General features: G+C 41.7%; 1 protein-coding gene across 2 annotated transcripts in view; it reads right to left on the bottom strand.

The window, feature by feature from the left end:
• Nucleotides 1–16,451, bottom strand: part of pcsk5b (proprotein convertase subtilisin/kexin type 5b) — a 54,715-nt gene that overhangs the window by 20,108 nt on the left and 18,156 nt on the right. For both annotated transcript variants that reach the window (XM_078953060.1, XM_078953059.1), the window contains exons 5-10: nt 14,344–14,487; nt 13,412–13,488; nt 5,866–5,954; nt 5,331–5,503; nt 2,900–3,112; nt 2,090–2,190 (exon numbers count right to left, since the gene is read on the bottom strand). In XM_078953060.1, coding sequence (XP_078809186.1) covers nt 2,090–2,190; nt 2,900–3,112; nt 5,331–5,503; nt 5,866–5,954; nt 13,412–13,488; nt 14,344–14,487 — 797 coding nt within the window. The remainder of the gene's footprint in view (nt 1–2,089; nt 2,191–2,899; nt 3,113–5,330; nt 5,504–5,865; nt 5,955–13,411; nt 13,489–14,343; nt 14,488–16,451) is intronic.

Here is a 16,451-nt window from a genome sequence, read left to right as displayed (position 1 = left end):
CTGCCACTGTGTTATTATAGTACCATCAATGTTTTATGGTCATTAATTAAAAGTGAATTTGGCATCGTTATCTAGGCCATGACTGCCTTCCTATAAACAAGCCAATACTAATTAATGGGGAAGCTCACAGATGGGAGATGCCGGTAGCAGATAATGTACGTTTCTTAATGTCAGTATGGACGAAAACACAGATGTGGAATAAAAAAAATAATAATAATAATCTCCATCCATAAAGGCCCAGCGCTTTACATCAGAAAGATGATTACAAGATTGTTTATCTCATCTGTTTCTGTAGTTTAATGAAGTTGTTTAAGGAAAAAAAACATTGAAACATTTGAATGGGATCATATAAAAGGCTTAAACGCGGAAAGTTAACAAATAAGAGATCATGGAATAGTTTTCTGAATGATTATCATTCCAAACTTTTGAATGAGTCCTAAGGTAATAGCACCGTGGCATGTTTATCATGGAAAGTTTGCCTACCCTTATTCACCAGATAAGCAGATACCATCAGTACTGTACAGTGTTTGTCTAAACTCTTTCCCTCTTTCATCTTGTCCTCTTTGACTGCACGTCCATGAAACAAGGAAACTGGATGAGCAGACAGAGGAAAAAAGGGAAAGAAAAGAAAACAAAGTTTGCCTTTGGGGTAATAAAAGAATGCATGGGGGCAGCGATGGAGGAGCAGAAAGAGTGACAGAGCAGAGGTGAGATCCAGCGCATGAATAGAAAGCAGGCCGTTGAGAAAGCGTGTGTGATAATCTTGTTAAAGAAACGGGCTTATGCACACAGGACTGCCTGGAAACTGGGAATATTTTCTATAGGGAGGATTTGGATGGGATTATCCAGGTTAACCGACGTGACATCAGCTCCAGTATCCGAGCTGCTCGACATGTGATGATGAGCCTCATTCAGAGCCGCTGCACCTGCAATGCACCATTTCTATTCACAAATTTCTAAAAAATGTATCCCTTTTAAATGGTTTGTAGGGGAGGAAACTTTCAACCTCTGTCCTGCAAACAGAAAGCAATGTAAAAAGCTAAAAAGAATGACATTTAGATGTTGGACACAATTTTTGTTTTAATTAATGAATCTTCAATTCGCTTCCACATTGAAACCAAAGCATCATCAAGATTTGCCATCAGAATGATGGTTCAGAAGGTCCCCTTATGATTTTATTAAGGTTTATCTTTATTTAGCCGAGATAAAGCTACCATGCTGTTTATAAGGAATTTATTTAATTAAATTATTTTAAATTTCCCTATTTGTATAAAATGTCCTTTATAAATAAAGCTGCTTTGCCTGACCACTAGTTATTTTTAATATTATTTGCTTATACAAGTAAAATCCCTACATTTGATAGCACAGATAATCAGAAACAAAACCTGTAAATGTGTTTTACACTCACTTCAGAATCCTAAAGCATGTATTAGTAATATTACATAAGAGGTTAACCTGCTACTGTCCCAGTTAAAACTAAAACACTGTTTGCACATTGGAGTATAGATAACCCAATCCTGCCGGAACCTGCTGTTCAAAGCGAACAGGAACAAACCACAACCAGTAAAAGTCCTATTTCATCTCAGCATAGTGCTTCACTTAAAGCAATAAGCTACGTAATAAGCGACCACTTCCAATGAAAAGTCCATGTAAACATGCGTATATGCGCATTCAAAACTCTGGCATTCATATTTTTGAGTCAGTTTTCAGGGTCCACTTACAAAACGTAGAGCCATTGATAAGAGTTAGGACGGCTATTCTGACTAATATAATGGCTGAGTAATAGCTGTTTATTTTTCTATAGAAGTCTATGGGATTTTGGAGCTTGCAGTTAATTTCTATTACCGCTAGAAACAAGAGGGGGAGGGGGTAACTCCTGTAGTAGACGCTTACACTGCACTGTAAACATGCAATGTTACCTTTAACAAAATTTTGCCTACATTCTCTTTCATTCTTTCCATTAACGACTGTTTGCTGTAAAAGTTCCTCACGTGTTTCCATTTGGAATCAATGAAGCTACAGGGCAAGAGGGCGTTCTAGGATAGGCAAGGAAAAACAGGATGACGTGATGAAGTTAAATGGATCTTACTTTGCCTCTAGGGCCAGAGCGATGATGGCAGCGGCCATGGGAGCCGAGGCTGATGTCCCCGTGTGACTGTCTGTGCAACGGTGTCTCAGGTCTGTTGTGATCTACAGACAGAAGGTCAGAAGGTAAAACACAATTTTGATTTGGAAGAACCATGCAGCAAATGGACAGCAGCAAAGTGGGGGGAAAAAACAGGTGACAGCAACATCTGAATGAGACAGAGTTATGGTTTTATATGTTCTACAGCAGATAAACCACTGAACCATTCTATCTTCTTTTGCCAAAACTAAGGCAAAAACTGAATCCAGTGTTCAGCAGTAAGTGGAGAATATCAAAGATATTAAAAAAGCTTTGAATTTGTACCGATTGCTTCAAATCAGCCAACCAAATCAAACGGCACGACAGACAGTGAGCCAAGAAGAACTTGGCTAACATCTAATCTGAACCCTCATCAAAGGCCTTTTTCTGGACCAGAAGTTTGCACACAGAAACACACCAGAGGACATGGGATGAATTTGTAAGAGGTGAAAATGCAATAAAAGGGGGGCAACATTCTTGTATGTTACAATTTCTAGCATGTACCCAACTGTGTCTGCCAGATGAGATCGTTTAAAAGCGACAAACCATTACTGTTCAATCCTTTGGGTCAAATGAGCGATGGGATCTATGGGAGTCAATTACGGCTGTAGCACAAACAAAAGTGCACTCACATAATCCAACGTACAACAATCAAAAGATAAGCTGTGCGTTAAAGCTCTCTCGGTTTATAGCCACTTATTAAATTTAGTATAGCGAAATCCATCTGGCTCTCACAATCTTGCGGTCGTAGTTCTCCCCGCTGCTGTACGTTGTGGTCAATGTGGAGGAGCATTCTTCCAGGTACCAGGGCTTGCGTCCACTCTCAGCTGTGCTGGAGATGGAGATGGTGTAGATGGAGTTGGTGTAACCATCGCAGGAGCAGTGGTCTCTGCTGCGTCCCCCGTTTCCTGAGGCCCACACAAAGATGGAGCCACGGCCTTTCCTTCCCTAACAAGAAAAACACGGAGAGGGATCAATAAAAGCTCTTCACTCTACAGCATCTACAACACAGCAAGCACCGCTAAATGACAAGTGTATTTTTTTAAAGAGCTTTTTGTTGGTCTAAGTTCTGGATAGAAACAGTAGTGCAAAAGAAATGTTATCAAAGGTACCAAAACAAACTGCATCTAAGGGGCAGCAAACAGTTTACATCCTCAGTAGTCCGTGAAGAGTTTGGCAGCAGATCTCTAGTGCTTTCATCCAAGTTCATTGATCACAGTGTTTAAACTGGCTTCAATACAGTGGATTTAAAGTTGGCATTGTAAAGCGACACACTGGGGGCCTTAAGAGAGGTGTGGCTTGGTCTCTACTCAAGTCTCTGCAGCCAAGAAACAAAGTTAGTTTCTTTTATGGCATTAAACTAAAACCATTCCTTGTCACCAATTGTATTTTCATTCATTAAATGTTCTGTATGAAGAATCTTTTGACCTTGTTCTGGTTTGAAAGGAAACTTCACTTCATTTAAGTGTCAGGATGAACCACTGTGGTTAGTGAATGTCATATTTTATCTTCACTTTTCATTCATTGACCATTAAAAGTAAAGTTTCCATGCAGGCTTTTATTTTGAAAATCAAGCCAATTCACTTTTATTTCTAATAACAGACTACCTCTAGTGGAGGATTTCCTGTTTCTTAATCTCTGCAGCGCAGTGACAGAGACGACGTCATTTTTAGCACAGCAGCATAAGATGTTGCCTTTAGGGTGTGTTTGGTAAAGCCATTGACTAGAACTACAGTTTTCCACTGCTGCTTTTCCTACATGCTCCACTGTGACTGGGCCTCTTTTCCTTGATGCATTCACATGCACATCCGATTCAATGGACCATTGCCTATAGGTTCCTGTTTAATGTAGAGCAAGGTATTTCAGCCAAAGTATTAAATAAACCCTATTTTCCAGACAAACGTTCAGGTCAATTAAGTTTAAGAAAAAAACATTTTTTACACAAGTGATGATGCAAACTGAACAAATATGGAATGTTCATTAATAAAAGACTAATATTCCGACATTAAAAACTAACAGAAAATGTGTCTCTTTTTGCTTTTAGAGGAAACCAATTCAATTAGCCATTTCAAAGTGTAGATGGGTTTGATTGATTGATTATTAAACTAAGCAATAATCTATTGATGCTTCATGATGGGTAGTACTGAGGACAAAACCAGAAAATGTATAACTTTAGTATGTTTTTGTACATGAAATAACTTTATCCCCCCAGTAAAGTAAGGTAATTGTACCAGGTACATTTATTCCAGGTATTTCCCTGTTTTTTGTTTGTTTTTTTAACTCCAGTCTGATTGCTTGATTGGTGGATGCTTATTTGAGTCTGTGCATTTTTAAACCTAAGTAAATCTAAGTACCGGTAGTCAACTTACATAAAGTGTGTAAAAAGATAATAAGATAAGAAAATCTGAATGTATATTTTTTTAAACATTAAATGGTCCTGTTTATGTACATTTAACAAACTATTTTATTCTAAACAAAATACAATTTCCACTGAGGCTATATTAAAATATTTTATGTCTCAATGAAAATTGAAGCTAAAACGGCGACATATCAGTGGTGTCCGTTAGTCTGTCACAGTGACCAACTCAAGACACCAGAGTTCCAACAGGATTAAGCAAATATATAAAAAACAGCCTGGCAAACTGAAACTGTGATTTAAGCCTTTTGTTAAGGCACACACGTACAGAGCGATTAAAAGTGTAAATCTGTCAGCTAGTGATAAGCAAAGGAAAGCTCTCACAGGGAGAGGGGGATCAGACAGGAGCAAATAGTGACAGACGAGAATGATAAAGAGATTTTAACAGAGAAAATGGGGCAACGAAACTGATGGAAAAAAGAAAGAGAGGGATAAGGCAGGTCAAAAGTGAAAAAAAAGACCTTTCTTAAAGCTTTCCCCTGACACGCAGTCAACAGCAAATCTGTCCTTATGCAAAATAAGTTATGAATATGTAAATGAATGTAAGTTAACAGAGTATAGCTGTGCCCTTGGGTAAGGAGGACGCTGCCAAGGGGTAAAACCTGATAAAAATCTGAAGATACACTTGTACTGGAATGAAATACACCTATATTTTACATCTATATAAATGTTAAAGTCAAAGTTCGGGCAGGGCAATGAGGTGTATGTCTTTTTCTACATGTCTGTATGGAAATGCGATCATGGACCCACAGAGCGAATGCCGTTTTCAAAGGCCTGCCTGGCCAGAGATGCCGGTCCATCCACAGTTTTCCCATCATCATCGGGTCCCCAGCTGGCGCTGTAAATGTCAATGTGCTGCGGGTGAAGGCTCAGTGACCTGGCTTCCACCATGTCCGTTACATCTCCATCCAGCATCCGCACACCTGACAACAAGCACAAATTACACAAAACAACCAAGGTTGGTGTTGATTTAGTACATGTTGCATCTTGAGGGACACGGACAAACATAGTGACCGCCTTTGCCAGGTTTGAACATTTGGGGAGGGTGTAATAACCGCTATGTTTATTTAAATAGATTGGTGCAAGACCAACAACCTTTAATTAGTTATTTCAGTAGCTTCAAACCCAAAGAACAATTCTTCGATGGTTCATTTTTCTCCACTGTGGAAACTAACTGGAGACTCATGACCCTCACACAGAAATCATTTATTCAACGTTAAAGAGGCTTCGATGATTTATTCACTTCACTCAAAATAAACTAATGCAATGACATTTGAGCACTCACCTCCTATCTTGGCATTATAGGCAATTCCCACAATACAATGAGAGTTGTTTGCAGCTGCAGCAACTTCACCTGCACACCGTGTGCCATGTCTGAAAAAAAAGGCAAAAACAAAGAATGTGTCATTATAGGTTTCATTAAGTAATTAAAACATTAGCAGAGAAGCTCAAACTGATCAATACCAACATTTGAAGCAAAACTATATTGAAAAAAAACATAACCTCAGGAAATATTTAATGCTAAAAAGCAACTCTATACAGAACTGGTAAAAAAACAAAGTTTAGCAAACTCCTCAAATTTGAATCCTTTGAAAACAATTAATTATTCTAAAACATTTGCATTTATAGCCCAATCAATATTTGCGTAATATGAATTTGAGTGCACATTTGCATGGAGGTATGCAAAGTCCAGCTTTGTCCTTTTTCCATATTTTGTTTATAGCAGCAGGCAAGCAATATGCATCAATGACAGATGAAAGTGCAAAAACCTAAACCAACAATGAGAGCCAAACAAAAGTCTTTCAAAACAGCAAAAAAAAAAGAAAAGCTTTTAAAACCAATGTTACTTTTTTTAAATAATATATGACATGTACAACTTTTTCAAATTGTTCAACAAAAGTTAGATGACCAACATTTTCCTGTCACCTAATCATAAACAAAAAACATATCCACAAATACACACACACGAAATTCCGAAATTAACTGCAGTGGTGAAAATCGGTCCAGGTCAAGGACTATTGTGAACAATCATTGGATGTCAAAAACACTACTTATTGGACCTCCGCAAACACACATTCTGTGCCTGCAAAGAACATCTGAATCACAACAACACATCACCCCCAACCTATAAGAAATATCTATGAATGCTGCCATGGAATCCCAGCATCTAGCCCCAAACCCCTAGAAAGACAAAGAAAGTAAATGGTAAATACTTATATACAGTATCTACCTCCTCAGAAGGTCCAAAGCGCTTAACAGTCACAGTCCCATTCACCCACGCACACACACATTCCCACACTGATGGTGGCTCAGCTCCCAGACACTAAGGCCAACCTTTCACCACCAGGGGCAATGGGGGGTTCATTTTCAAGCCCTAAGGATGCTTTCACACATGTCAAAGTGTCCTTGGGCGCCCGGTTTGGGTGGGAACCGATCAGAGATCGACCACTCTAACTAACTCTACGTTTAAAAAAATACCTAAATTAAGGATTGTCTTTATGAACAACCTGTTCTAATGCCGGAAACTTTACACTAGTCGTTTTAATGAGACAATACCAAAAAGTCCATATCTAACATATGCTTTTCAGAGTAGTTTTTTGTACTGTCATCCTAAAATTTCTGCTTTCTTCACATCATGTTCAAATTTTGCTCAAATGTTTTCTGAATTAATACGATCTACCTTAAATCTTTCAATATGTCTTTATTTGTGCTCATGAACAATATCGTCAGAAGGAGACAAAACATAAACAAATCTAGAACTGGGTGCTTTTCGCACTGTGGAGTTTATCTGGAAAATACCGGTGATGTGCATCAAAGAGTGCAAAGAGGAAACTCAGAGAGGACTGAATGTTTGAGAAGATTGGGGAGGGCCTTCAGTCTGATCTGGAGCCATCTGGAGAGATGGTTTCAGCTGACACCACAGCACTTTGAAGCAAGCTGGGTTCCATTTCTAAACCAGAAGAAGAACCAAAGGAAAGTTTGTCATTAGACCTTTTTATGAAGTTTCTAAAAACCCATCATTTAAAATAATGCCATTTCTACATTGGTGTGGAAATTTCCTCTCAACGGCAGCTGCTTCATGGACATTTTATTCTTCTAAATCTTTGTCAATCTTTCAATTAACAAGAGTTGCGACAGAAAATTATTTCAAATGATGTCATTTCACTTCCTTCTATTAGTCTTCCTCTTTGTGTAACCAGACTGTGACCATCACTGAACTGAAACCTCCAAACTACTGCTTAAAAAGTCCAGTGCCAAGCATACCTGTCCCACCATCATGTGCTCCATATTTAAGCTACGACTCTCTACAATGAAAGTCAAAGTCTTAAGTTATTTCTTTCTGTGCAGTTGGGCCTGTTAAAACAATAAAACCGGGGAGCAACCATTGAAACTTCCTGTTTAAGTCACATGACCATGTGGGTTCCATTTCTAAACCAGAAGAACCAAAGGAAATTCATTGTTTTTTACTCACTGAAGAGAGTACTGGTAGTTATTGTACAATTGAAACAAATGAAATTTCCCTTTCTATACAAGTTAAGAAATAAAAGTAGAAATATGACTCTGCTCTACTTCTGTTAACCTCACTTGGTTTAAGACACACCTCTTTTGATAATCATCAACCCTCGAATATGAATCGTTTTTAAAAGCTCTGCAATCCCTTCACTGGTCTCCTAAACCACAATCCTATCTTTTTAGATGGATATTTTAAATTAACTTGCATGTACATACACTAAATTTAAGATAGTGATTATTTTAAGAGGTTTTATTTGTATGTGTGGAGATCTATTCCTAATTTATTTGAAGTCACATTGAAGTACAGAGACAGCACTGTTGAGGGTTGTAACTGACCTCAGGATCAATGCGGACACTGTCCTACTTTTACACGACCTCAGTGCTCCTTTGACACAACTGATCACCCCATTCTACTGGACTTGTTATTATTTGGTTTAAATCCTATCACACAGACAGATGTTTTTTATTCATGTAGATATATGTTCCACCATCATTTTTACAGCTATGCAGATGGTATTCGGTTATATGTGGCCATCTCTCCTGGCACGGAGCCTCAAGCAACCCTTCCAGATTGCATCTTGTATAATAAATTCTGAATTTATAAAAACTTCTTGCACCTAAACCAGGAAAAAAGTGAGACATTAATTATTCGGTCTGAAGCTTAAAGAAAGGGGGTCAGAAAAAAAATCCTACATAGATGAAAATGGTGTTTTTAACATGTTCATGTGGCATTTTTCTGATGATGAACATGAAAAATAAAAGCACAAAATTGCATTTTTGACTATTTCTTTATTCAAATCGTTGTGAATCAGGAGCAGACAAAAACATGTAGTTTGAAATAGGAGCTTATTTGTAGAAAATACGCTGGGTGGGCCACAAGCTCCCTGATCTGAGCTCTCAGGAGCGGGGAGGGGAAAGGGGAAAGGGGTTGGGGTTACTCCACACCAACAGTCCCGCCCACAACTAATGAGCTACAGTGACTCCTCTGGTGCATCACAAAAGATCAGACAGCTCAAGACGTTCGTATGAGATTTTGCGTCCGACGAAGGTGCTGCGCGAATTTCTGAGGAGACGAGCGGAGATGAAGAGCACGCCGACTTCCTTGCCGGCTGCTAAAGAATAATTCACACTGAGCAACAGCTGGTTCCACAAGTTCCTGAATCGCTATAACAGAAGTTTGTGCCCCTGGGTCTCGAAATGGCATCAGCTGACTCAGAGGCGGCCGGAAAATGTCCTGAAGTGTGAATTTCCCCATTGAGGTATAAATAAAGTATCTGAAGGAAAGGAAGATAATCGCAGAGAATATGTATAATCCATATGAATGGATGATGAATCAAACCGGCCTCTTCTGGAAGAAAGGATGCTCAAAACCCGCCGCTGGTGGACTGAGGCGCTGTGGCAGACACTCAAATCTCACTGAAGAACCTCTCGAACTTAACTGATGACAGAAGCACAGGCAGGGGGTCGGGGCTTCCGGTGCCTGGCGGGGGCGGTGGGGGGCTCCGTTGGTCGGGGGGTCGGGTCCGGTGCCTGGGTGGGGCGGGCTGGGGCGCTGCGTGGTCCTCTGGGCTTGGGTGCGGGGGTGCGTGGTGGGGGGGTGGGGTGGTGGTCTGGCTTGGCTTGGGGGGGGTGGTCCCTTTGCCTGTGCTGGGGGGGGTTGGCGGGGGGCCCTGCTCGGGTGGGGGGGGCCCAGCGGCGCCGGATGGGCTGCCCATCTGTACCTGGGGCTGGGATCGGCCCTTCCCTGGCTCTGGGACGGGACGGGACAACCCTCTCGGGGCCCCCGGTCGCTCTGGGTGTCACCCGCTTCGGCTGCGGGGTCTGGGGTGGGGTGGGGTGGGGGGCTTGTCGGCCCTGTCCTGTGGGGGGGCGTTCTGGGGGGGAGGGGGGGCCCATTATTAGTACGGGTCGGGGGGGCTAGCGGGTCGGGGTCTCCGCTGAGGCAATCAGTGGTTGCCTCGCCCGGTTGGCCTCCTCGGTCCCGTCGAGGCCTGACCAGAGCTCTTCTAGGGCCGGCGTCTGGGGGTGGGGGCCTGGGCTTGCTCCGGGGGGGGCGACGCTTTCTGGCTCCTCTCTCTCTGTGTGGGGTGGGTGGTGCCGGGCCTGGGGTGTCGGCGCCTCCAGGGGTGGGCCCCTGGGCTGGGTGGCCCTGGCCCCTTTGCTGGGGGTGGGCTGGGGGACGGCTGTTTGACCACCGGGGGACAGTCTACCAGCTGTCCCCAACTTACCCCCTTCCTTATATAACCTCATATTAGGGTGAGGGGGTGGGGGGTCTAGCCTGCGATGCGCCTTGGGGGGGGGGCTACTTGGGAGTGGCCCCCCTCCTATGGTTGCCGTATGGAGTGGGCCCCCCCTCTTTCGGTTTTATTTGCACCTTAGACATGTAGGGTCCTTGGTAGTGGGGGTGCTTGGACATCACTGCAAGCAAGCAGCAGATGTCCTCCTGGCACCCTACCCGCCAATTTTAACCGCACCTTAGACATTTAGGGCCCCTTGGTGTGGAGGGTGAGGGGACATCACTGTGAGTAATCAGGAGATGTCCCCTTAGTGCCCTACTCGCCAATTTTAACTGCACCCCCCTTAGTACACACACCCCTCCCCCTTCAATATATACATTCAAACATAAACACACAAACATGCACGCAAACACCCTCTCAAACACCCATACACGCACACACATTTTACAAGGAAGGTGGGACCTGGGTCCATCTGTCCCCTACCCCTTCCCTGGTGGGGGGTGCGGGCCCCTTGGCGATGGCGGCCGTGTCCCTTGGGTGCCGGCTCCCTGGGCCCGGCGGTGCTCTCTCCGCACGGTGGGGGGGTTCATATTACACCTGAGCCGGGGGTGTTCGTGTCCCTGGGGGGTGGGTCCTGGTCCTTGCCCCTGGGCGCTGGGCCCCGCCAAACTTCCAACATGGCCGAGCCTGGTCGGGCCATATTTATAACATCCCTTGTGGGCCGCCCTTTTTTCCCCGGGGTTCCCCCCTCCTGGGCGGGGGCGGCGGGCCCCTGCCTTGCTCCTACCTGGACCAACCGTGGGCCGGGTGGGTGGCTGCCTGGAGTGCGGAGCGGGTCTCCCTTGGGGGGTCCTGGCTCGTACCTGGGGTCGGGGCGGGGGGATGCCCGGAACTCCTGGGTGGTGGTGGGGTGCTCGTCTGGGGCTGTGGGCGTCCCTCTCCGGTGGGGCCCTGCGTTGGGCTCTTCCGGCGCGGCGGGGGGCTGCTTTCCTGGCTGGGCTGGGGCGGCGCTCTCTTTCCCTCTGCGCCTCCCTGCTCTCTGGCTCTGGGGGCCTCGCGGCGGTCCTGCTGGCCCTGGCCTGGGTGGCGGTCTTGGTCGCCCGGGGGGCGGTTGTTCCCTGCCTGTTCCCGTGTGGCGTTGGGGGAATTCCGGCTGACGCTGCTGCTGCGGCGGGGGTATGGGTGTGGGGGTGGCTGGGCGCTCCTCCTCCTTCTTTTCACATTCCACCATCCATTTTAGAAGAACATATACACTCACCTGACCACAGGTGTTAGCTCACCTTTGCACTAATAGTTTGCATGATTGAATGAATGAAAGATTTCACACTAGTTGGTTTAAAGGCATAGGTATGCGTTCGTGAACACTATCTGTCTTGTGTGCATGTTGACATGTGGACATTTTTGCGGCTAGCAGGTGTGTTGATAATATTTGAGTGTGTGTGAACAGGCCCCGCCCTTTTTGTACTACATTTGAACCGTACCGTAACGATAAACAACCAGTAAACCTGTCTGCTCTATGCTGCTTCATGGTCTTACCCCCCTTCCCCTCCTATTATCACCCTCCTACCCCCCCCTCTCTCTAACGTCCCTCTCTCTTCTTCCCCTCTTTCCTTTTCCGTCCGGTCCAACACCAAAGATTTTCAAACATGATTGAAATTAATAAAGTTTGGCCTCAATTACAAAAGGGGTTTATTTAGACATACCTTTGGTTTGTCTGAAGATGAATAACCCCTCTTGTTAAAATAAAATATGTCCAACACAAGAGGCCCTCAGCTCTCATCTGTTTGCCTAGCTGTTGGACAGGACAAGTTAAAAAAAAAAAAAAAAAAGCACAGGCTCCTGGTTTCATCATGTCACAGAGTGACACTCCTAATGTGCGTTATAAAGTACGCTACGGTACAATCTATTGCTCTGAATAAAAGAAAAAAATCTTTATGTTGACCAATATTCCACTATTCTTGAATAGAACTTTTACAAAGCATCATAAATGTTTCAAAAAGTTTTTTGATGGGTAAGGATCAGTGATGGACATTCTTCGGCCGCGGGGATGGGGGGGGGGGGTCCTCCATATTCATGGGTGTCCCTGGTCCCTAAGCCTCCACATATACAGGGGGAACACTTTACTGCCGCTCTGCAGAAAGTATGTGCTAGAAAACGACAGTTTTTTTGATTTTGTCTAATAAACAGCCTAATCAAAATTAAAAGACAACTAAACACTTAGAAAAGTTCAAAAGACATTCTAGCGCGTCTGTTAACAATAATCTCTCAAATTTAGCTTTGTTTTCTGTGGAGATTTTAAAACGCGAGTTTAAAAATTCTTTTTAAAAGAGCTTTTCACTAATGTAGTGAGGTTCTTTATATCTTTCACTATCTAGAACTTATTATAATTAATGTTTTTTTCACGCCTAGATTATTTTGAAGATCGGTTTTATTTAGACTTTTATTATTTAGCACTGAATTTGTCTTTATTATATTATTGTAATAGCCTTTCTCTTACTTGTACCATATATAAGTGGGTTTGGCATCAACACGTCATCAGCTCATTAAGCTTCATCCGCTGGCCGCATGTCTCTTTAAGACAATGCACTGCCAGCAGGGACTGAGCCATTGCCACAGCACTTGGCTCGATGCAGCCAAACCCACACACGCACGTGCACACACACACACAAACATACGTGCAAGCGGAGCCAAAGCCAAGCTGGCACAAAACGTGTGCATGAACTGGAGTGTCTTTTTAACCCTTTTACAAACACAAATATGCACAACTTTTAAAGGAGAAAAACAACCTTCTCACATGTGTCAAAAAAATAATTCCTAAATAAACTTGACTGAACCAACAGTCAGCTCAGCTCGTCCAATTTGTATTAATACCAACCAAAGAGTTTTACTGATTGAACCCATAGACTGTAAAAACAAGTTGTAAAAATTGTTTTTACTGTCTATGATTGAACTAAACTAAACTCACAAAAACACAACAGGGGGAAAAATAAGATGATGATGTATAAAAATGTACAAACAAATTAAAAACTGAGCAGGATAAAATTAGGAATAAACTCAACCATCTCATGTTAAAATACTTACTTGTTTTCATTTGTTGCGTCATATCGAGGCATGGGATCCGGATCATTGCTGTTGACGTCGTAGCTTGCTTGAGGGTCCTTAGGTGAAATCAAAATAAAGGTAAAAACAAACTCTTCTTCAGGATAAAATAAAGAAAATTGAACTGCCTGATGAGTTTTGCTAGGAGAAAAAGCTTCCAAACAAAGCTCAAAGGCTACATCTGCTCCATCCACAACACTTGCAAATCAAGTGCAAGCATAGCTAATCCAACCTGCTGTGCCATTCACCCTTTGGAATCAACAAATCCCATCAAAAACAGAAGCAGCACAGACATTGCTCAACAAGCCATGAATGAGTTGATCTGCACAGTTGATTCCTGGCCTTACCTGTTGCCTCAGACCAAGATGTTTCTCTAACTCTACAGCTCAGCGTGTGAGGTCGACTCCTCAACTTGCACGGGAAGAATGTGACAACAGACAAACAAACATTCATTCTCACTGCATGCCAGCGCTCCCCCATGCTTAAAGAAGCGCCCTCATCCAAGAGACAAGATATTCAGATTTGAAATATCTAGTTCAAAACTTTGATGAAAACCTTTTTTAAACTGAGACTCAACAGAGTTAAATATTCAATAAATGACAATTTCACTTCATTTTGTAAATATCGAATCGGATCCGCCTTAAATTTTGTTTTGTTAAAAGGTGTGACCAGATTCCAACCATTTAGGTGCATTATTGATAACTAATTAAACAAACAAAAATCACTTTAGATTAATTTATAGTTAGACTGGGTTTATGGTACACATGTGACTTAATCCCACTAATCTGTAATGGGATACTCGCCATTTTCCCTACACAAACAAACAAGCGGTTACAGACACCTATGTAAGCTTCCCACTTAGATTAGTTCACACAAAGATCACACCAAACACACATGCATACATACACACTCACGTAGTTATAACTAAGGTCTGGGTGGTTTCTCTCAATGCCGTCATCAAGTATGGTCACGACCACGCCTTTGCCCGTGAAGCCCCTCTTCCACGCCCCCATGATGTTCATGTCCGACTGGCAGTTATGGACGTCGCCGTTACAGTGCTGCAGAGGTGGAGGCAGACGGTGAGGGCACAGCAGGCGGATGGAAGGGAAGTCACATGATAAGAGGATCCAAAAACATCCAAATTACGAGCATGCCCGTGTGATTTCCTTCTGCCTTGCAGCAAAGCGCGATGAGCATCATCATTCCACAATCTCACATAAGCAAATCCAAACATGTTTGTGTCAGAATCCTTTGAAGATTTCTTCTTAAAATGTTTTGGTGCTCAGGCCAACTGTGACCCAGAATCCTGAATCTGAGTTTAGAAAACACAACATGTGGGACGACCACAATAAAATTTGGAATTACAGAATTATCTGTGCTTGCCAAGACTCGTTTAAAACACAGAGTAGACAACATCTGGAATGTGGCAACACGCAGGAGTTTTGGAAACAAAACTGATGCCAGTGTTTATAAAAAAACAAAAGTGTCTTTCATAGATTTCATAGCAATGGATGATGGTGTCTACAATTATAAGATGCATATTTATATCTTAAGAGTCAAATTTTTATAACCAGTCTGGAATAATACTGCTATATGTTGAGCGGAACAGAATTTCCAAGTTCTTTGGGTTAATCTAAACGGACAAATAAAGTCTAGGAAAAATTTTTTGTTTTTTTATGTTTTATATCAAATGTACGACAAAAGTATTAGAGCCACCATAAAAGAAAAGAAAATGAATTACTATACGAGAGAAAAGTCATAAAAGCATGAGAAAAGTCAACATTTTACGAGAATAAAGACATAAAATTATGAGATGAAAATCATAATTTTAACAAGGAAAAAGCCGTGCTTTTTCGAAAATCTAAGCTAGTTGGTTGTGTTAACCTCCATTCACATTACGTGCCAACTAAATCCATTATGACAATGCCATAATACTTTATTTTATCATAGAAATCTATGTGCCATAATGCACTGGGACCGCCTGCCAGAAATCCAGTCATTTCAGGATTTCCTTATTTGTAAAACAAATGCTGAGTTAACAGCTTTTGCTCTATGTTGCTCACACTGAAACACAATATTGGTTCTTTTTTATTGTTGTTTCTAATTCTTTTAGTAAAGAAAAAATTATTACTTTCATCTAGCAAATTATTGCCTTAAAACTAATGAAAATAATAACTTTATTATCGTAAAATACTGACTTTTTTACTTATAGTTCTACAAGTTTTTTCTCATAAATCTTATATTTTATTTCATTTTGCATTTTAATGGTGGCCCTAATACTCTGTTGTACTAATACATTAACTTCAGACTATCTTTATACAAACATTCTTTCAGCAAACTTTCAGCACTAAAATAAAATATACATATTAGAGAAATATTGGTCACACCATGAATTTGTGTATTGGTATTACTATTCCCGGTATTATTTTTAATACCTATTATTTCAAAAACTAAGGTGAATTTGTCCCAAAAATCTATTTTAGGGGGTGTTTCGGTTTATTTTTACACAATGATTTCAGACATTTTCTCCTCAAAGTTTCAAATTTTCCTTTTCAATTCCATATTTACATTTAACACAAAGAAATATGAGGTGGTAAGAGTGCATTTTTGACAAAGTTCACACATTAAGGCTGTTAGATCACTACATACACTAAAAAAAAAGTTTATAAGATTAAATAGGCCTTAAAATTTTAGATAAGGCTGAAAGCACAAACATGCTGACTCTAAATACTTTTAACAGTAAATGCTAAATGTAAATATTTCATTGGTTCAAAAACGTGTACAAAAAGTTCAGAGTTCTTTCTTTAACCTGGAAAAATAAAAATGCTCTGGTCAAAGTATCAGCAGTTATCTATATTAGGTTACCGATTGACAGAGAAGAGTGAACTCAAACACAAAACTATATGACTACAGTGATCCAAGTGTGTATGGAAATGCCTGTGATAGGCTGCAACACTACTGCAGTGTGTGAAAATATTGGATTTCACTTACATTTCACCGACACCTCTTACATTTCCTCTGA

This window comes from Oryzias latipes, chromosome 9, assembly GCF_053564925.1.
Source record: "Oryzias latipes strain Hd-rR chromosome 9, Olatipes_Hd-rR_3.1".
Classification (NCBI taxonomy): Eukaryota; Metazoa; Chordata; class Actinopteri; order Beloniformes; family Adrianichthyidae; genus Oryzias; species Oryzias latipes.
This window is presented reverse-complemented; position numbering and strand designations above follow the sequence as displayed.